Raw genomic sequence first — 22,978 nt, 5'->3', positions numbered from 1 at the left:
AGAAACAAATGATTCAGCCATCCTAATATCATATTCGGATATAGCGTTATCGCCATGTTCGCTGTTAATGTAAGAAACAATAACATCGACATAATGCTCGAATAAAAAGTTGGTCAACATGAGAAAGGTAGAATTCCACCTAATTTTGTTATTTAGGTGAAAGGTGCGCTCTTGGAGACCGTTTACTCTAAGGCGTCTCTTAAGCTCATCTACTCTAGAGGTTGAACTATTTATCCAACTAATGTAGTTCCTAATCTTGTTGATCGAAGGGTCATAACTAGCGGCTCCGGCTTGAACTATGAGGTTTATGATATGGGTAGCACATCGCTGATGCAAAAGGGTATCGTCAACATTAAGTTTCTCCTTTAACTCTCTAATCATGGCGTTGTTGCTTGTGGCATTATCTAAGGTTACAGATATAATCATATCGGTCAAACCCCACTCAGCTATAACACTAACTATGATGTCTAAGATGTTTTCACCAGTGTGAGAACCTTCTATCCTCCTAAAGGCTATGATACGTTTGTTTAGGTTCCAATCGTCGTCTATATTATGCACTACAACGCTCATGAAATCCATCTTAGATTGACCAGTCCAGATATCCGAGGTTAAGGCGACGCTATACCTATTAGATGATATTGTTTGTTTCATTTGTTCCTTTTCTCCTAAAAACCATTTTAGGATAACGGATCTCAAGGCTTTCCTAGACATTATTTGAACGTTTGGAATTATAGAACTCATGAATCTAACGAAGCTTTGAGATTCGATATGACTAAAAGATTGATCGGTGGAAACAAAATATTCTACTAAATCACGTCTAAAGCTTACAGGATTGATGTGACTTATCTGGCTTGACGAGGCTCCAGATTGATTCCCCTGGGAGTGCCTGTGATAACTCCACAATAGCGACGTCCCGACTCTTGTGTTATGAGCGCTGAAGATTTTGCCACAACTGTGACATTTTTCAGCTTTTTCGTCGTTCGCAATCACCTCTTCAAAGAAAGTCCACACAACGGACCTGGCACGACGTCGTGGTGGTTGTTGTTGTTGAGGTGGTTGTTGTTGTTGTTGTTGAGCACCTTCATGTTGTTGTTGTTGTTGTTCTTGTCGTGCTCGTCGTTGTCGTCGTTGTTGTGTCTCCTCTTGTTGTTCACGTTGTCGAGGTCGTGGAACTTGACTTCGACGTTGAGGTGGTGGTGGTGGTAGGTCTTCTTCTTCTTCCTCCTCCTCCTCCTCTTCTTCATTTGGATTTTTGGTTTCATCGTCATCTTCTTCTTCATTTGGATTTTGGGATTCACGATAATGTTGCTCGAATACTTGAAATTCTTCAAAAGCCACTTCGGATGGCGGAATTTGAGCTTGATAAGCTTGCTCGGGATCCATTTGAGGGTAGTATAGCACTTGGGTGTTTGGAATTTCGGTGAATTCCAAATGGCCGAAAGTAGGAGCAACATAATTTGGATCAAAAGAGTATTGGGTGGTTAGGTCGGGGTGTTTTGAGACAAGTGCGACCAATTTTCTTCAAAACGGTGCATTCGTTCACCTCGGGAAGCACTTCCCCTTCGACCTCCTCGGTTGTGGGATGAGGATGCCATGAAAAATTGAAAACGGTAAAGAGTATTAGAGATTAAAATCGAGAGCGTTTTGAGAGTATTTGAGATTGAGATTGAGAGAATTTGAGAGAGTTTGAGAGAAAGGTGTGAAGAAAATGAATGAATTAGGGGGGGTATTTATAGATTTTAGAAATGAATTGGTAAAAAAAAAAATTACCCGGAATAGGCACCAGCGGCTCTATTTCAACGGGAAAAAAACGACTAGTTTTTTTGGGCCGTTGGATCTTTGATCCAATGGCCGAAATTAAAAAAAAAATTTACCGAGACTAACGGGAGTCCCGGTCCCGTTAGTCCCATTAACGGAACTCCCGTCCCGTACCAATAGCAGTAACGGGACTCCCTGTCCCGTTGTTCCTAACGGTAGCGGGGATCCCGTCCCGTCCCGCTACCGTTAGGCCACGTTTACCAGCAACCAAAGAAAGAAGAAATTCGAACAACACCACGTACGCCACAACCACCTCATCTTCTTCTTCTTCCCTTCTTCTTCTTCCTCTCCTTCGTCGCTCAGCCTCTCGCGCGACCTAACCAGACGTGCGCGCGCGCTCCGGGGAGAGGAACGACCGCCGCGAGCTCACCATAGACGCCGACCGAGGCCGAGCGCCGGGAAAAGAGTGGGTGAGCGTTGGGCAACGTGAAAATCACGAAAGAAGGTGACGAATCCTCTGTTCCCGAAATTAATTTTGAAAATTAGGGTTGAGGTTCAAATTGGGGATTTCTTGTTTCAGTGATGATTCTTGTTAAAATTGATGTGTTGTTGAAGTGGTTTGAGCTCGGTTTAGATTGCTAGTACTCAAATTTCTGAAATGGAATTATTTTTGTTTGAATTTTTCTAAACTATGTATGCGTCATATTATTGAGACGTATGCATGAGTTGTGCTATTTTTTTAACATTCGAATAGTCGTGCTAGAATTTTAATAGAGGATAGTCATTTGGCAATTTTTTCTTCAAAATAAATTTGGTATATTTTTTTTTTGTCAAGACAACCACACGTACGGTCTACAAACAAATAGCGATGCCCTTCAATTTAGCTAATTTTAAAAAGAAATAACTTAAAATGACTAAAAGGCCTCCCAAGCTTAATTGTTTGTTGACAGACAAAATTAGTACATCAACTCTCTCACAAAGATCACTTTGTTCTGAGTACGCAGTCCCGAGAACTCCAGTGTGTCTAGGTAAGATTATCTCTAAATAAAGATGAATATATTAAAAGAGAGCAAGTAATAAAGGGTGCTGAATGATAGGTGAAACTTATGATGTGTGTTTATGTGTACGAAAAATGTGTCCTGCTCCTTTCAGCCATCTCTTCTTGAATATATAGGCTTTGGGATCGAGTACGTGGGGTGGTGATCAATCTCACGTCTCGGGCGGTTATCAAATAACCGCTCCCCGAACGTGCGTAGTGGTTAGTTGTTATTTCCTCGTCTACTCGGCATAACCGTTGAGGTGAGTGTTTTATTTAAATTTGAATTTTTTTACATGTGTTTATATTTGGTTTGACTAGTCTTTGACCTACATTTTCTCTTCTCTCCGAAGTTCTGCTTGATATGATTCATTCTTAACTTATGAAAGGGTCGTTCTTTATCCTTAGCGAGCTGTCGGGCCTATTTGATTTGGGCTTGGTGCTGGATTCCATTCGTTCTCGGTGCCTCCGAGCTCATCTTCGGACTGTGCAAATTATATGAGTGACTGATTTATTTGTATCATTTAATTTTTAAACTTTGGAATATATTTTCCATTTAAATTATTGATTTTTTAGTTCAATTATTTCCTTTTAATTTTGTATCATATTCTTCTTGAATTGTTTTTCTCTTGTGTGTCTATTGTCTTGACATATCACCACGTCAACATAAAATCAGACTAATATTACCAGCTTAGTTTGAGATTAAGTCTATACTACAATTTCAATTGAAAATTAAGACAATTTTTATTGTATTAGATTTCTCATTGATCATGGATGATTGTTATATTAGACATGCTTTGCTGTAGGTATTCAAATATCAGAAACTTACCCCAAACATTAGATTGGGTGATACGACCTCATGTATGTGAGATTAATCCCGAGATATCGATTTGTCTCTATTTTTAAGATTTATTTGTAATCTGAACTTAAATGTTTCATTTAATTAAGTATGAAATGTATGAATGAAAAATAGAAAAAAAATGTTAGAAACTTAACGTGGAGTATTTTTCACATTTGCTTGAGTCTGATTTTTTTAGGAGCATATATACACACGGATTTGTTTATTAATTAATTCAGTGCTCTCTGACTAATTTATATGTGTGTATATATATATATATGGATTTATTTAGCTATTAGTAGAACTAAACTTCGTAACAAAAGTGATATATAATTTAATATCAAGTTGTTGCTCCTGAACATTGGTATAAAAAATATTGAACACTTTTGCACAAATTAAATAATACATTATTTTTTTTTGGCATAAAAAATACATTATTTTTAGGATAAATTACACTCATGCCCCCTGAACTTTTGACCATTTAACAACGTGTTCCCTACTTTTATTTTTCTTACAGCATCGTCCTTAAACTTTCATATTCTTACAAACTTAGTTCTTCCGTCAAATTTTTTCTATATTCCGTCTATTTTAACTTGTGTAATCGACATATTACAACTTGAATATTTAAAATTACCTATATATCCTTTATTTAATTATTTTATATTTAAAATTAAAAAATTTCATTTTTCATTTTGTTTGTTGTCATTTTTTAATACTTTTTTTTTATACATTTCCATTATATTTTTTTTCACGATAATAGAAAATTAATAATAAATAATAATTCATTTTTACAATTCATTTTTATTAAAAATTCATATTTTACATAATTGTTTTATTTATATTTATTTTGTATATAATAAATAATAATTTTTAATAATATTAAATAATCATAAAATCAATATTTTTTTTGTTATTTTGCAATTTTGTCCCTGTTTAAATAGTCACATGCCAATCACATGGGCAAAAATGGATGGATTGTTGAGAAAAATAGACGGAAGGTCTAAGTTTGTAAGATTGTCAAAGTTCAAGGGTGACGCTGTAAGAAAAATAAAAATAAGGATCACGTTGTTAAATGGTCAAAAGTTCAGGGGGCATTTATGTAATTTATCCTTATTTTTATTATATGAAACTAAGACGCTCTCTATTTTAATGTAATAATATGTTTTGAGACGTTATTACATATTTTTTTTTATACTCTCTTGATTTGAACTCCTAGTTTTGCCACTATCTCTGGATAATCGACGAGGCAATGGGATCCCAAACCACCAAGTCTACATATATCTTAGGCAAGGGGACAAGAAAGACGCCCCGACAAGAGGTGAAAATTGACAGTAGAGTCCCTAGAGATGTGCAATATTAGTGCTTTGAGACATTTGTATTCTTGGTGGAAAAAATTGAGAAGAAGAAAGAAGTTTAGAAAGGCTTCGAGCTCTTGTCAGTGAAACATTAATTGGATTAACATTTCATATCCCACGTGATCCGATCTAAAGCTGGACACTAAAATCACATGGTTGATCGAATTGTGTCTGAATCTTCAACTATGGTGGTTTCATCTCGTCGGAAAGTGTTTTATGTCCTCCATCACCTATATAGAGAAGAAAATGACCATGACTTGAGACCAACTCTCATCTCAAGGCCGGTCCTCACAATTTTGAGGGTCTCTCTCAACTTGAGGCGCCTTGAGGCAAGCCCTCGGCTTGAGGCCAAAACTATAAGGTCTTATTTGGTAGGAGAGAAAGTGAATGGATGGATTAACATAGAGATATTAAATTATGAAAATTAATCCATTGTAGTGTTTGGTAGAGAGGATGGAAAGCAAGATGAATTGATTAAGAGGGATTGATTTTTCGTGGGCCACATCAAGATCTATCACTTCCAAATTGAATGGATTAAGAAGAGTGGAAACCAAAAACTTGAGTAAATTACAAATAGAACATTTATTAATACGATTATTATGTAAAGATAACAGTAGTATAGTAGTTTTAGTACCATAAACATCAATAGATTCTAATATTTCATCACATTACACCAATAAACTTTTTAAAAATTTGTAATACATCACTTTCCTATCTTTCTATTTAATGCATTCACTCATTTTTCTCTCCTTCCTACCAAATAAAGTCTAAGTCGTGAGCTTTTTTTTTTTTGGGCCAGCTAGCGGAAGACTAGAAAATGGATCTTTTGACAGGGCCCGAGCCGTGATTTCAACGGGGTGTACTTTGAGCCTTGCAGTACTTTTTTTTTTTTTTTTTGTGTAAGACCCATTTTTCCATGACAAAAAAAAAATGCTATAACAAAGAGCACCGAGGATGCTATAACAAAGAGACTAGTGGTTGACGGGATACCCCTTCCATCATCGTCTACAACGATGAGCTTGCGACAACACGAGTCCTTCAAGTAGAACAACCCCATAAAATATATATATATATATATATATAATGTTAGAGAATGAAAACCTCTCAACTTACGGCCCTCACTTATAACCTCTCGACATCCTCGAGATCTTTACGACCGATATGAACCTACCCTGCATATAGAGTCTACACTTTAAACCTCTAATTTGCAAGTTTCTAGTCCCACGTCTCCAGGATTTTGACACAAACCAGAATATATTAAATTGCAGTCTATGAAGTCATAGATCGGCAAGCATGATTCTTTTGAACAATTGAGACTACGGAGGAGATACTATCATTTTATACGTGAATTAGCAAAAAGAGACATGGCACGCATAAGGAATCAGGAGAGCAAATACAATTATGTTAGCAAATGCTTAATTTTGTTTTGCCATGTATACTATCTAGTACAACAATTTTAACATGTCGTTCAAAATGTTCATAAAGTTAAACCAAGTTGTGACTCTGCAACTTGTATCACGCCATTTGCTATGAACAACAGTGACAAATTCTTTCTTTGAGGGGAGTTTTGAACTTAAACACAGTGACTACGTTTCCTGGTTCATAATATATTTGTCTCCACAATGGATACAATTTTTGTGATTAAACCAATATACATCTTGACTTAAACACAGTGACTACGTTTCCTGGTTCATAATATATTTGTCTCCACAATGGATGCAATTTTTGTGATTAAACCAATATACATCTTGACTTAAACACAGTGACTACGTTTCCTGGTTCATAATATATTTGTCTCCACAATGGATGCAATTTTTGTGATTAAACCAATATACATCTTGACTTAAACACAGTGACTACGTTTCCTGGTTCATAATATATTTGTCTCCACAATGGATACAATTTTTGTGATTAAACCAATATACATCTTGTGATCCAGCAAGACCGACAAAACACGATTTCAACAAGAGGCCATATATAGAGCCATACTTGACCGAAATTTATTCAACTGGATTACTTCTTTTTGTTCATTTGTTTTCAAGACTGCGTAAATTGCTAGCCAAGACTGATCACTAACTTGAACTCCTCACCGATGAGTAGTGCCAACCCAGACATCTCCACCACGTTAAACTGCCCATGGGTTTGAATGCTTGTTCTGATACCAGAATTACTTTTCAACTTTGCTCTTGAGCCCGTATATACCTTGAACCCTTTAACCCTCTTACCCCTTTTCACCCCCACAAGAGTAATTTTATCAACGGCCCACTTCTCCGCCAGAGCAAACCCACCGTTTAAAACACTCGATCCGACAACAACGCCATCTTTCCCAGCCGAGCTGGAAAACGTCACCAGACTCCACTTCCCTCCGGGCCCGCCCATCTCAACGGCCTCGCCGTCGTCCAAAAACACTTCCCCGGTGCCGTTCGCGCCACAAGTGACCAACAAACTGAACGGCGTTTTTCGAGCCTCCCTCGTGGTCGGCGCCTCTCCCTGCAAGGCCAAGATGTTGCCTTCCCCGAGGTGAACGTTGATGTGATCGGCGGGGGCGTCGAGTGTCACATATCCCCCCGATTTTGTGGTCACCGAGCGCGAGTAGTTGAAGAGGTCGAACCAGTTTCCCGCTGGGAAGTATGCATTGACTGAAACGGTCCCGGGAGTCAACACGGGGGACACTAGTATTCCCCGGCCGAGTAAGAACTGCGAATCGATGTTGTATGTTTTTGCGTCCCGGGGGAACGAGAAGAAAAGGGGTCGGGCGATCGGGGTTCCTCTTCTGTGGGCCTCGTACATCAGGGTGTAGAACACGGGAAGCAGCCGGTAGCGGAGCCCGAGAACCTTCCTTGCTGACTCAGCCACCGAGTCCCATAGATAGAGCTCTTGGCGGATTGTAAACTTTTCCGAGTGATCTCTAGCAAATGGGTAGAAGGCACCTAGCTGCATCGTCATAAGCACATGTCAATAATGCAAACAGATACGTATGGAATTTCTTTTCTTCTTTTATGATAATTAATCCGTCGTTCATAAACACTGTAAAAAAATAAAAGGAAGATGGCTTCCCCATTTTAAGGATTTGTGAAACATAAGCTCTGATTCAAGATTACTAAAAGAAGCTTAAAGAATAATTTTTTTTCTTCTTCATAGAAATCGGCTAATCCATCTCCTCATTCATATCCAATATTGTCTGAAATTCATGTTTGTACTCTGTTTTCATATTTTCGACTATTTCAGATATCAGATACTCTAGACAGAAGCATAATGGATTAAAAAAAGGAAAAGCAAAGGTACCGAGTCTTTACCTGAATCCATCGTCTACACAGCTCCTCCGTGGTGTTTCCAGAGAAGCCACATATATCGGATCCGACCATGGGAATCCCAAACAGCCCGAAGTTCAAAATGGAGGGAATGGTATAAGCCAAATCAGCCCAGGTGGCAGCGTTATCCCCGGTCCAGTGAGCGGTGTACTTACCAGAGCCCACGAACGTGGATCTAGAGAGCACGAAGGGCCTTTTACCAGTAGCCTTGACCAAAGCCGCATTGGTGACCTTGGATTCAAGCAGGCCATAGAGGTTGTGAGCATCGTATTCCGTTACGCCGCCATAGTGCAAGCACGTCGCAGGTATGGTCTTGTTGTTGATCGGTCGCCGCACCGCCTCGTTGTTTATTTTGTAAGGAGGGTCGTCGAGAGTCGAGCCGGGCATCGGAGGTGAAGTAATGAAGTTGGAAAGCTCGTTCATGTCGATCCATAGGCCATCGAAAGGAACGACGTCGTGGAATAGTTTAACCTCGGTCCCCCAATAGCTTTCAGAAGCAGGGTTTGAGAAATCGGGGAAGTAGACCGGCCCGGGCCAAACCTCTCCCAAGTAGGGAACACCGCCGCGTTTTATGTACACATCGGCTTTCAACCCTCTCAAGAAGGTTCCGTATGTTTGATTCACACTAATGCCTGTGATGAACGGACAACACGAAGGTTGAGTGGAGAAGAATTATAGGGACCTATCTGAATAGAAAATGATCGTCAGCATACCCGGATCTATGATAAGCACATATTTCTGTCCGCTCGTGTGAATTTTGTTGACAAACCGTTGCATTTTTTGCACTGGAAAGTTAATGGGATCGAAAGTGAAATCCTTATAGGCGTCCATGTAGTCAATGTCGGTCCAGATGACTTCAAGGGGGATATGAGCCGCTGCATAGCCAGCAACCACGCCCTCGACATCCGCAACATTTTTGTAACCATAGCGGCACTGATGAAACCCTTTAGTAAATGCGAGAGAAGAGACAAAATGAGAGGACTACCTTATAAATATATAAAAGAGAAAAGAGTTACACAGCGAATGTGAAAGCTTATGAGAACGCATCTTTGACAAGGTGCCTCGAATAACAAGAAAGCATTAAAGTAAACAAATGAATGATGATACAGTACACTTTTTCACTCAAAACCGCCACCAAACTGACACATTACGAGTTTACCTAGGAAGCAAGTTTATGCTAGTTTTTTAAAACGTATTTCTAACACAGATTATGGTAACTTACGAGTAATTGTCAAACCGCAACTAAGAAAACTAACACCTAAATGCCGCACATGCATATACTAATCAAGCCCGATAGACTCCACAACAACACAATCACTGACAAAAAAAGGATCACAAGCTTACCAAAAGACCAGTAAGGCATGGGCGTCGGACGGCCGATGAGCTCGGTGTACTGTTCCATGACCAATTCTGGGGTCGGCCCGGCAAAGAAGTACAAGTCCACAATTCCACCGATCGCCTTATAAGTTATCCTTTCGCCGCCATAATCTATGTCCATGCCATTGCTGTTGAGCAACAAAACTCCGTGAGCCGCTCCCGAGGGAGACCTCACGTCCATGTAAAAGGGGTGGGACCCATAGAGATTGACGTCGGTCCTCGCGCTGCCAATGTCGGCGTTCCAGAGAGTCAGCGTCTCGTTCGGCGTCAGCTTAAATGACTTCCTCGTGTGCTCGCCGAGGCCGTAAAGCCAAGACCTCCCCGAGGGTAGAGAGGAAGACAACTGTATGTACTGTTCCTTGTATACCAAGAAAGTGCTTGGGTCGGTTCTTTGCGGCCTTGCGTCGAACAGTTGGTCTGCGTCTGAGACGCGAGACACCGAGAACCCAAAAGGCGTGGTGTTGTGGAAGGAGATGGCGATGTCGGAGTTCGGCGCCGTGAAAGGGAGATTTTCCGGCAGTATACGGCGGGTTTCCGGTGTTTGAGTCGTCGGGTTTGGGGTCTGGCGTGGGACGATTTCTTGGGGCACTTCCCATCTTGGGTTCTGGGCGTCTGTGATTCCGATTCGAAGACGTTTTGGTGTGTCGTAGCTGAGAAATGGATTGCCATGTTGTTTTCATAAAATGAATTACTAAAACTTGATAAAAAAAAGAATAAAATTTCAAAAATTACAGGAACCAATCCATCTAAAACATTAGAATTGAAACTATCCAATGTTTCAAAAAATTTATTTAAATAGCCGGATTTTGATGATACGACAATTAAACTAACTTTTTACTTCCAATTTTATCCTTTTTATTTAAATATTTATTTGAATAAAAAAAATTAATTAATAAAAATATTGGCTTCTGAATGTAGAGTGTTTGGTCATACTCATACATTAACTTTAAAAAGTGTTTTTTCATTTAATCGGGCCAGCTAGAATTGAGAACAAAGGTATTCCACCTTAGTACATCTCTACTCAATCTGACCTAAATTTTGTTACAAATATATAATAACACTTGTTTAGTTCAAACTTTCTATTTCTATTTGACGTATATAACTTAAAAATACTTTTGAAATGAATAGTTAAAAATCATATGAAATATCCTAAAGTTAAATATAAGGAAGAAAAAAAAATATGAACACTTGATCTAACCATCATGACATATTAGTCTAAAATCTAAATGTCTAATTAACCCTTAACTTATGCTGTATAGAGTATAGATAGAGATGCAAGATCTTCAAAAAAAACAAAAAACCCATAAATCAGCAAAGGTTGATATCACACTTTCACGTGGGTATCCTTCAATTGGGCAGAAGTGGAAATTGACAGCCAATGACATAATTTTGGGATAATTTAGTCCACATATACCATATCTTGCAAACGAAACAAATATGCAAAGAAAATTAATTTAATCATTAAAAAAAGAAAAGAGTAAAGATGAGAGAGAGAGTTGACCTTGCAGTGAGGGTGAGGTGAGGGATATCAGGACCATAAGTGGAGGTCTTCTTGATCAGCTGAAGATCAGCACTCAATAACTTGCCTGAGTTATGAACACTCACTGCTCCGATTGTGTAGCCATAACCAACTGCTTCACTAGCAACCCGTTGTGATTGACCCAAGCAAGAAAAGGAAAGTCCAAAGACTTGAAGAAAAATCAGAAGGCGAACCCAAAAGAATTTGCTATCTTTGTTGTGCAAAAGCTGTGATGATGAGACTCTTTTATTATAGATCTCCATCATCATCGTCACATCAGTATGGAACTGTGTAGATGGATATTTTCTCCTCTTTCTGTTTTCTTGTCCGATCGAGTATTATCAAATCCTATATCTTAATATATCTTTTGTACATAACATATCTTTCAATGTCCCCACACTACATATCTATTTTCAACCATGTTAACGTGCTATATAAGTTGAGCTGTCGTTTAATGAACAGAATTAGGACTCATCCCGGCTATCGGAAGGAAATGGAAATTCCATTTCCAATAAGCCACCTTCCATTGTTTATTGGAAATGGTATTTCCATTAGGCATTTTGGAAATCCATATTTCCATTAACTTCCAATAAGGAATTAAAAAAAATAAAAACAATAACAACTATTATGTGAGTCAGCGACATAGGCCTCAATGCCTCATGAAAGCAACGATCTTATTTCTCTTTCCCCTCTGTTTCGGCAGTAAATCCTTCCGACACCATCCACCACATCCTGCCATCCTGCCATTTCCGTCTGCCATTCGGAAGTCAGCTACCACGTTCCGTGCCACGCGGGAAGCGGCAGTTCCGATAGGTTATCTTCACGTGCGGATTTCCGTCCTTCCGTGGGCTTCCGTACCGACAAGCCAGGATGAATTAGGACTTACCAAATCACTTGATTTTGTTTTTCTTCATAAAATTGAATATTCAAACTGAGAATTTCGCAGTGTAGTTTTCTCTTTTCAATTCTAGACTTTATAGTATCTTAGGTATATGAATCGATACATATTAAAAAATCAAACTTTTTCCCGTCAACCCACGGCTGATTCACGTCATTTTATATTTCATTGGGAAAATAACACATTTATACCCTGTGTTTTAGTGAAATGTCGAGTTTAACCTTCGGTTTTCAAAAATGTCGAGTTCATACCCTCTGTTTAACTAAAATGACGAAATTATACCATCTGTTTAACTAAAATGACGAAATTATACCTGAAATAGACAACAGTGTCACGAATATTCTTTTTATTGACTTTTCATTGACGTTGACTATAATATTTATATATAAACACCAATTATCTTTATTCATTCGCGCCGTATATGTAATTTATTTAAAAACTAAAAAATAAACAATAGTCTCTTAATCGTGAAGAACACATAAAGAGACAAAGGGGTAAACATCGATAGTTGATAGTCATCAAAATCGCATATTCGAACAGAGAATCCAGGATTTAGAGTTACAATTCGAACACAAAATGAAGTAATTTCTTAGGAGGTATGAGTTTTATTATTTAATTTCAATTTAAGGCTATTTTTATTTCAAAATTGAGAATTTGGAAGTTATGGCACTGATTTAGATTTGATTTGGTTTTTCTTATATAAGAGTTAATATCAATGAAAGGGAGATTTGTGACGCTGTTATTCATTTCAGGGTATAATTTCGTCATTTTAGTTAAACAGAGGGTATGAACTCGACATTTTTGAAAACCGAGGGTTAAACTCGACATTTCACTAAAACACAGGGTATAAATGTGTTATTTTCCCTATTTCATTTGCTATTTACAAAGCTTCCTATGAAAATGACTTTATAAAGCATAGAGGTTGTGAAATAGTTGCATAGGAAAATGGTTTTTTTTTTTTTTTTTTCCTAACAAATATAGTGAGACATCACTGCACAAAATGAAATAGAAGTCGACGTAATAGATTATTTCTATTCGAATAGGCGATTAAATTGAAAATAGATTAATTTGAACGTGCCATGCCATACAATTGAACATATATATAAACTCGCTTTATTTAAAAATTAAAAAAAAAAAAAAAAAAAAAAACCAACATCAATGTAATTTGAATTTTTTTATATCGCTTGACAAATTAATTAATAAATTTGAACTTGAGCTAGTTCTCCTCAAAGAACATCACACATTTATAAAAACAAATATAAAGGTTTTTTTTTACGTCAATTAAAAAACGACGTCTTAATTCATTTGAATATCATGTTGGTACTGAGTTCGAAGCCTCTTTTCATCACCTCACTCTTCATCATTCTTGTTCCTCACCTCAGCCCCACAACTCTACGCTTCTTCTTCCACTCCATCCAACCACCACACGACTACGATTCCACGTTGACTAACATTACTAGCGACGAACGCTCCTCTTCTCCACTATGAATCCTCACGATCACTCCATCTCTTTGGGACACTACTTGTCGTTCAACCCATAATATTTTATTTAATCCTCGGCTTAATACCAATCCTTGCGTATTGTGAGTGTCTCTTTGTGGTGGCACATGGATTGAGCTGTGTCATAGTAGTCTTCTTATTATTGCTCAGGATAATGTTGTGGAGTGTCGAATTGATGAGAAATATATGGGTAGCGGACTTGTGGTGTAATTTAATGTTGGAACTTGGAGGGGATTAATTCCCTCTAAGTTGTTAAGTCGGATAAAATTTTGTGAAACTTTTTGTATGAAATTGTGTAAATTGAGTCAAACGTAACCAATAATCTGAATAAACATAACTTTGGACGAGTGATCCACATGAATTGCATTAAAAAAAAAAACAAACGTCATAGCAGTATGTCTACCTCGATTTACTACTTAATTAGGTTAAAACTAATATTTTCTTAAACTATATTGGTAAAATGGAATTTTAAAAATAAAAAAATTAATTGTTAATCATGCATGATATTTAATTATTATGTTCCTAAATCTTCTTTAAAAGATTAACAAATGCAATAATCTCTCTTTTTTAAAACAAAAAAACTTGTTTACATGTTCTTTTTCTTCTTCTGCCTCCCTTGCGTGCTAGAGTTATGGATAAGTAGTGCTCTTCAACTAGAAGCATTCAATAGAAATTCCCTCTTGTGCAAGTCTTTGTGTGAGATCTCTTAGTAGTACTATCGACAAGGTTTTCTCTTTTTAATTTGTATTTTATTTTATGTTGTAATGCTTCAAATTTTGGTATGATTTTGTACCATTGGATCCTTGATTCACGTGATTTTAGTTCTATTCTTTATATAGAACCTGAGTAATGGCTTCTTTCTTGAATGTCAATTTCAAAGGCCCCGAGAACCCCGAAAACGCATCTGAAACATATAAATGTATAAGTTTCTGATGGTAATTCGGTAATTCGTGTTACATGAAACATGATGAAAGAGTGGTACTTCATAGTTTTTTTTCCTTCTTATTTTGAGCGACTATTATTGACCATTTACCATTCTTGCTGTAATCATTTTGTGCGATCTATTTTTTATCATTTACATATAATAATAATAATAAACACATCAATGTAATAATGTTTCTTTCTATTATAGAACGGAAATATTTATGAGGAAATATGAGACAGAATGTGGAAAAGGACAATCTATCAATATATAATATGGTAACGGCTAGTTGGAAGATTGCCGTTGGTCCTACGTGGCGGTCTTCTATTCCTCAGCACGCTCTCCAATATGCTTTTCATTCTTCTCTCTTCACTTCTTCACTTCAATCACTCGAAACACTGTCTCTTTCCTTTTCGGTTTCTCACGCAAATCAGAAACACCGAAACCCGCTCAGCTAAGACTTCTCAAATTACACTTGCATTGTTCAGGCGCCATGAACATCTTCAAGAAGAAAACCTCGCCCAAAGGTCCTTTCTTTCTCCGACTCTTTTTATTCATCTTCCTGTATTAGGGTTTTATTTGGCTCTCGCACTTCCTCTCCGAATTTGCGTCTTTTTTTCGCTGTTTTTAGTTTGTCGTCATATTTTTTTTCCAGTTTTTTCTTCGATTCATTTGAATGACGATTTGATCGATGTTTGAACTGAACAGAGGCTCTTCGGACGAGCAAGAGAGAAATGGGCGTGGCCACAAGAGGTGATTATTCATTTTGAACATAATTCGTAATTTTCCAGCTCTCTCGTGTAATCAAAGCAAAATTGGGAACTTCTAGGGCTTAAACTTACATACGGTTTTCGCTGAATAGCTATTTGGGTTTTTTCATTCATTTTTTCTGTTACTGTGGTCCGTAGCACTTGGGCATATCAGTATCTGTGTAGAATATATATTGTAGAAGAATGATGTGAAGTACAGTACTAGGTTAGTCAATGAGAAAAATGAAGTCTCTTGGTTTACGGCAACTTAAAGTTTGCTTCTTTAGATTTCTAAGCACAGATCACCCTCAATATTCTGAAGATCGCATTGAAAACATGACGCTTTACCCTGCACTTTCCAAATGTCTATCTGAAAAATGTATTTTGATGCGATATTTGAGCTCCAAGTTCATTGACAACTTGACTATTGATCCTTTTATTGGACTTGAGCAGGTATTGAACGCGAAATTGCATCACTTCAGACGGAGGTATGTTGCACCTGATATTTTGTTGTCGTTTTGACTTTTCTCTTTCAAGGTAACAACTTTCTAATTTACAATTCTGTTGTCTATTTAGGAGAAAAAATTGGTTGCAGAAATCAAGAAAACAGCCAAGACTGGAAATGAGGTGTGGTTGTTTGTTCACACTTGTGAAACTCATGTGATACATTAGCTGTAACATAATGGTGGATATATATGTTAAAAGACATGTCTATATGCTGTGTAGTAATTAATTTTTTTTTCAAAACTTTGGCTGGTGTATCTGGATAAGATAATATGATACTGTTTGTGTTTGTTTGCCCATTCAACTTTGCAAGTGAAGAAGTAATTGTTAAGTACCGTGAAATGAAAACTCTCAAAGGACCCAGCATGTCTAAGAAGGTAGATAATATGATACTGCTATACGGTAGAGGACATTCAATTTTATTTTTCATGTTCAATCGTTTCAAAGCTATAACAATTATGCTTTGCTATTTTGGAGATCCATGTATATACATTGTAGAATGATAGTTCTTTGCTTAGGGATATATTGGTTACTAAATCTTCATACCAAATTTTTGAAGGGTTTTAAGCTACCAAATTTTACCACTGAGGCAAGGCGGCAGAGAGAAACATACACAACATGATTCTTGTTTCTATTTATATCCCATACGGATGTCTATGCTTTGTTTTTTCCTTGCATCTTTCTTTGTGTTGCGTCCCGATATTCACACACAGATAACCCATTGGTCGTACTTTCTTAAGCATACTTGTTTTGTGGAAGTGCTTTCCCTTCTCATGAAAACTAGTGGATTTATCAACTTATAATTTTCTAGGCTGCGACCAAAATATTAGCTCGTCAACTTGTTCGACTACGTCAACAAATAACAAACTTGCAAGGGAGCCGCGCCCAAATAAGAGGAGTAACAACTCATACGCAGGTAAATTAGTTTAACTGGAAAGTAATGCTTTAAAGATTAAAGAGTACTTGCTCTTTCGTTTCTCTAATGTCTTTTGATATTATAACAGGCATTGTACGCCAGCACATCAATTTCTACAGGGATGAAAGGTGCAACCAAAGCAATGGTTGCAATGAACAAGGTTAGTATAATAAGCCTTGTTTTTCCAAGGATTGAATTCACTAGATTTTGGATGACTGAGATAATTCAATTCTTGGCGTACATAACTCGAGCAACTTCTAAGGGAAGTATAAATATATGTTAATAACTTTGTTTGCCGGGTGTTGTTCATTTCAGCAAATGGCACCAGCAAAACAAGTTAAAGTGATAAGAGAATTCCAGAAGCAGTCATCACAGCTGGACATGACGGTAATACTTCTTTTAGTGTAGAGACAAATTTATGTGCTCAGGCAAAACCTTATGTTCTTCATTTGTCACAGAATCTGCATTCATTTCTCCACTCTTCTGGTCTTCGTCATGTTCAATTTGTGATTCATCTAAATTGATTTGGCGATTGTGCGTTCAATATGTGCAGATTGAAATGATGTCAGAGGCTATTGATGAGACCCTAGACAAAGATGAGGCAGAAGAGGAAACAGAGGAGCTCACTAACCAGGTGAAGTATTCACAGCTTGGCCGTGGTTTAAGTTTTATTTATTTTTCCTTGCAAGGATTTCTCAAATAACTTGACATATTTACAGGTGCTGGATGAGATTGGTGTCGACATTGCTTCCCAGGTTGGTTGTGTTTTTGTTTTTGTATCTTTGCGTGTTTGTTTTTTCCTTCTGATGGGTGGCTTTTACGGAAAGTTAAAAAAAATAAGAAACGAAGTCTGAACCTTGTCATTACGCTGAACAGTTATCTTCAGCTCCAAAAGGCAGAATTGCAACCAGGAATGCTGAAACCGCACCGCAGAAGACTGTTCAAAATGGTGTTCCCAGGTATGTATATTGACCGCATCACAACACTCTTTACATAATTTGAATACATGTGCTTTGACCGCTTTTTTATGAATTCCACATTAAACTTTTCAAAACAGCTCCGAATCACCGGATGTAGAGGAACTGGAAAAAAGGCTGGCATCTCTACGACGTATATAAATAAAATATAGAACCTTGGTGGGACTGGTTGTCACTCTTTACTGGGACTGGTTGTCACTCTTTACTCACAGTAGTTATAATATAGTAATGTTTGATGTAAACTTCCTTACGTTTATCGAAGAGACAATTAGGAGCGGATGCGTAAGAAGTCCGTCTGATCAGAAGTCGAAGAACATGCCATTTACTACAACGATATCTAGAAAACTTGTTGAAATTCCTCTCGCTGCTCATCCTTGTTATCAACATATAGATTGTCTAGATTACATACACTTGTCCATGATCCAATTTGGTAAATAAAGTAGCATTCTGAAAAGCTACTACAGAATCCTGTAATCCTATAAATCTGGTTAACATTTGGACAACTTTGAACACTGATCATTGAAAAACTAATTATTTGTGCATTACTTGGAATTTATAGAAAGCTAATGAATTATAGTTTAAAAAAAAAAAAAAAAAGCTAATATGCAGTATAGTTTATATAGTTTACTGTAAAAATACCCTTCTGTTTTCTGCAATTCAGTCATGCCAACAATTAGAATCTAATCAATCCAAACAACGATGTCACACCACGGACACATCAAAATAACCGATCTAAGACTCTAGCTTAAGACACAGAGTTGGAAGGGCCTTCTTTTCTTCCGCGGGAAAAGAGGTCATTCTTCATATCTCGAGCTATGTCATGTTCCCATAGAATAGTAATCAATTAATTTGTGTAGGGGAGTGACGATGTAAAGTGGAAAATTCATTGGGGGGAAATGGGAGAAACTTTTTGTGTACGAATTTCTGGAATTTAGAGTGGTTCAACAAAGCACTCTTGGTCAAAATCGTTTGGTGAGTGCTCCAGTTGCCTAATTCTTTAGCCCTAAGATCCTTGATGAAAGTAATTCCACCTCTAGCATTCTCAAGTCTAGTTGTTCGTATAAAGCATATAGCTTGTGAAAAGAGGTTACCACGAAAGTCTTTCACGAACACACTTCTCATATGGGTGTTGTAGAGCTTCAGTATATCTAGATTCATCTAGAGTTTGTTTGTTCGTGCTTTGTGTTTTATGTTTTTGTGTTGTTGAGAAACACACATTTTTTTTGTTTCCGATCAAATTTATGGCATTAGTTTGTTACATTTTGCATATTCAAGATAAAGTTTGATTTCTTTAGAGTAAAGTAGGAACGGAAAAAATGATATTAACAAATCACGTTGCACATAATTTTTGCACCACATATTCCTGATTGATCTATGTCATTTTATTATATCGTAACAACTAAAACGACTTTGACCTTAAATTTTTGTAATTGATGGACGTTATTGTAATATGTTATACCGTAATACTGAAAAAAAAAAAAAATTGGCCCGTTAAAGTCGACACATTTATTTTATTTATATGTAGTCCAGTGAAAGATTGTTAGAATAATTTTACTATGAATGTTATTCAATAAATGTGTTGGGTCATTATTAAATAAGTCACGATTAATGTGGTCAAATTTTTAATTAAATTTGTGACTTAATTACATATATGTCATGATATAATTATATAGATGCCGTAAATGCGATGATGGCTAAATCAGAAATATGCAATATATGTTAGTACATGTCTAGTAGTTATAAGTATCATGTATGGTTTCCGATTGCAGTACGTATATTTTCTTGTATCCCATAAACAAGAATCTTCATACTTTGGACAAACAACATTTCGAATACCACCACCTAAGTGTAGAATCATTCGAATATATTCAGATAGCTATTAAGATTTTTGGCTTTATTTCTCTTGAATGAATTGGCCCTCCAAAAACGGATTTAAAAAACAAATAATTGGCTGCATAGCCATCTTAAACATTAGCAATTTGGTTTTAGCCAACCTTTCGTTAATGTCCCCTAAATAGCCATCTTGCTTACGTGACAGCTTATTAATTGAATTAGTTGTACATTTTTGCCCTTAAGCTATTTTAATTAGGCAGTTTTTTTTTTAAATTCCGAATCAAATATTAAAACCGAATAGGGAAGTTTTCAAATTTGAATTTTGAATTTTCCAGCAGATTTGGAAAGTTCTCAGCCCATTAATTGTTATGTATTTGGAAATTTTAGTGTTGACTTTAGGTAATTAGTTTCTATTTTCGTTGCAATTCATTATGGATAAAATCTGTAAATATATTCTTCATTTATTGATATTATTTTGTCTTCCATATATTCATAATTTCTAAAATTTTCGTGCCCAAAATATTTCCAGAATTTTTTTCAGCTTATTTACACGAATATACTGTAAATATGCTTCGTATTTACAATGAATATACTGTAAATAAGCTTCGTATTTACAATGAATATACTGTAAATAAGCTTCGTATTTACCACTCGGCCAAAACTCAAAATCAAAGACACGGCCAAATACTTTCATGAAGCCACAACCCACATTCAATGTACAATTTCGAGCATCCAATCATATTAATCAGCCATAATCAAGCATCAAAGAACATCAAAACCACAGAATTCCTCTTGAGAACTCAAACCCCCAAATCAATCTTCAATACCCTAATTTTCGAAATCAATTTGGGTAAAAAAAAACCTCACATTGTTTCTGCTAGAATTGAACTCTCCAGCGCACTTCCACCTATTCTCCGGTGTCTCTTCGTCGGCGGCGCGCTCGGCGGCGCTCGGTCTCAGCAGAATGGCGCGCGCGAGGAAGAGAAGCTCGGGCTCGGGCTGGTGCTGGTGGCCGCTCGCAGAAGAGAAGAAGGAGAAGAAGACGGCGGCGCTCGGTCTCAGCAGGATGGTGCGCGCGAGGAAGAGAAGCTCGGGCTCGGGCTGGTGCTGGTGGCCGCGCGCAGAAGAGAAGAAGGAGAAGAAGACGGCGGCGCTTGGTCTCAGCGGGATGGCGAGCGCGAGGAAGAGAAGCTCGGGCTCGAGCTGGTGCTGGTGGCCGCGCGCGGAAGAGAAGAAGGAGAAGAAGACGATGTTTGGTCCGAGCGCAGAAGAGAAGAATGAGAAGAAGGAGAAGAAGATTGCGTGTATCTGTGGTTTAATTACAGAGTTTAATGATGCCCCTCGAAAGTTGCGGCAGTTATTATCCGAAGATATTGCTTTTAATGATTTTAATTTTCGTGAGGTTAGGCGGGAACGGTTGGGAGGTTATTTTGGTATTTTTATCTATGTAAATATATTGAGCTGTCTATTAACACGAAATTAACCAAATGTTGGCTAAATCCAAAACTGTCTAAACTGGGAGGCTATTTAGCTATATAATCCTTTAAAAAATTATTATTTAACTAATTGTTTTCTTAACATGCGACCTTAATATACTACAAGCTTCTCTAAACTAGTTTTGAGGGCGAAAATTAAAGCAATTAGACTTTCCAACCTAGGATTCCAAGTCTATAAAAAAAAGGAAGTAGAAGAAGATACACATTTTCAACTAGGTTGTCTATTTCCATTTCTCACGATTTCTATTTCTTGATTTCTCATATTTTCCATGTTGGAAGATTGTGTATTTATTGATGTTAAAGGGAATTTAATATCAAATTATTGACTGATTTGTGGTAAATATTCAAGTGGGATCTACTCCTTGAAACTGAAATATTTTGACTGATTCTTATTCCTCGTTGCGCGAGGTATAAGATCGATTATTTAATTGCCAAAATCGGAGTTAAGATGAATGAGAAATTAATGCTTAAAGTGTATTGAAAAACATTTTTGTCCGTTTTTAAGCTGTTTTCTGAACAGTTTGTTGCACTAAATGGACTGATAGTTGGCTTTAATAGGTTGTTTATTTGGTGCTCCTAAATGAGCATAAAGAGGTTGAACGTTTTTCCTTTTTAATGGTTGTTAAAGTCCACATGACACCATGCATTATGGCTGATTAAAAATGTTTAGAATTGATGAGCATTATGGGCATTAAAATGAATTCATGGTGCATTATATGTGTCCATAACCGTTCAGTCTTTGTGCCTATATAAGGCTGGATGATTTTCTCATTATGAGTAGAGAAAAGCGAAAAGACAAGGGCTGAAAGACATAAGCTAAACACACACAAAATATCTCTAACTTTCCTCTCAATTCTCCCGTATTGGTGGTAATTTTCTAGCATATATTTAAGTTCACCGGAGTTGAATACGGCGGTGCTTTGTTCAACCCGTACATCATTGTATCTTGGGAGGTGGTTGCTCATGTTATTCCAGCACCCAGTGGGAGAACAATAACGCTTTAAGGAAATTGTCGAACAAGCATCGACGTGTTCTCCATTTCCCTTTCTCTACCAATTTCTTGGTGATATTGAGTGGTTTATTTATTTTTATCTTATTTATTTATTTTGTACCTTGTCTATATGTTTATATATTAGTTTCGTTGATTATTTATTTAAAATAATATTTATACAATTTATCTATTATTATTTTCCCGCCTATTATTAGCAATGTGGCTAACAATCTTAAAGCATTATTTGTTGTTTAGGCAGATTGTATTCCTGTAGAGTTTCAAGTCGCTTTGTTTATTTCCCAGTATTGAAATATTCATGAAAAACTAATATTATTTTATTTATTGTTTCGTAGACATGGAGACTATAATTTTTGTTGATCCGAGTGCGCCTCCAGATTTGGTTTGTATGCCACCTCCACGAGATATAATTGGTTGGTTATTTAAATCTCATTATTGTTGTGGGTAAATTAAGTTGATGGCTACGGCCGGAATAGACTCGCGGGTCTAATTCCATGTGGTTTGTGGCATGAGTGCTTACCACTATATTGTTGGCGGTGTAGGCCGAGACATGTGTTGGTTTGATATCCCAATAAATTGAAAACAAAAATTTTAATTTTTGTTTTACAACCATGACGATCTTGTGAGGTTATTGACCGTGGGTCCGAACCCTGAGAGGTTGAAAACGGTCGAATAGTGCATATGGCACTTAATTACGAGGAATAAGATTCCTACTTCTCGTGTTGGACTTTTTTGTTGACAAGTCTTTAATGACATGCTATATTTTTCATATGGCTCAAAACTCTCTTTTATGGAGTGTTGGATTTAATTGGATGAGAAATCAATAATCATGGACGTGGGCTCTAAATTATTGAGTTCAAGCCACATCCTAATGTTGTTTTTGGTGTTCGAAGATGGTGGTGAATCAAGTGCAAGATTTTTAATCTTCCTCAAAATTCACACCAAATGGATTTAACTTTTGTTAATCCATTTTATGTGGT

General features: G+C 37.0%; 2 protein-coding genes across 2 annotated transcripts; one reads left to right on the top strand and one right to left on the bottom strand.

Moving 5' to 3' along the window:
- Positions 1–6,766: 6,766 nt before the first annotated feature.
- LOC149385022 (Glycosyl hydrolases family 31 protein) lies at positions 6,767–11,613 on the bottom strand. Its single transcript, XM_089625756.1, has 5 exons — positions 11,177–11,613; positions 9,643–10,325; positions 9,012–9,242; positions 8,284–8,930; positions 6,767–7,921 (listed from the first exon to the last, which is right to left on the bottom strand). The coding sequence occupies exons 1-5, from the start codon at positions 11,461–11,463 to the stop codon at positions 7,043–7,045; spliced, it is 2,727 nt and encodes a 908-aa protein (XP_089481882.1). The 5' UTR covers positions 11,464–11,613; the 3' UTR covers positions 6,767–7,042.
- Positions 11,614–14,880: 3,267 nt separating this feature from the next.
- Positions 14,881–18,202, top strand: LOC149385021 (vacuolar protein sorting-associated protein 2 homolog 2). The gene is made up of 11 exons (XM_089626069.1): positions 14,881–15,041; positions 15,223–15,267; positions 15,717–15,751; positions 15,840–15,890; positions 16,579–16,683; positions 16,772–16,843; positions 16,999–17,070; positions 17,237–17,317; positions 17,403–17,438; positions 17,560–17,642; positions 17,741–18,202. The coding sequence occupies exons 1-11, from the start codon at positions 15,008–15,010 to the stop codon at positions 17,799–17,801; spliced, it is 675 nt and encodes a 224-aa protein (XP_089482195.1). The 5' UTR covers positions 14,881–15,007; the 3' UTR covers positions 17,802–18,202.
- Positions 18,203–22,978: the final 4,776 nt, after the last annotated feature.

The sequence above is a fragment of the Urtica dioica genome, chromosome 9 (assembly GCF_054948205.1).
Source record: "Urtica dioica subsp. dioica isolate 48M chromosome 9, U.dioica_male_clone48M_v1_H2, whole genome shotgun sequence".
Taxonomy (NCBI): domain Eukaryota; kingdom Viridiplantae; phylum Streptophyta; class Magnoliopsida; order Rosales; family Urticaceae; genus Urtica; species Urtica dioica.
This window is presented reverse-complemented; position numbering and strand designations above follow the sequence as displayed.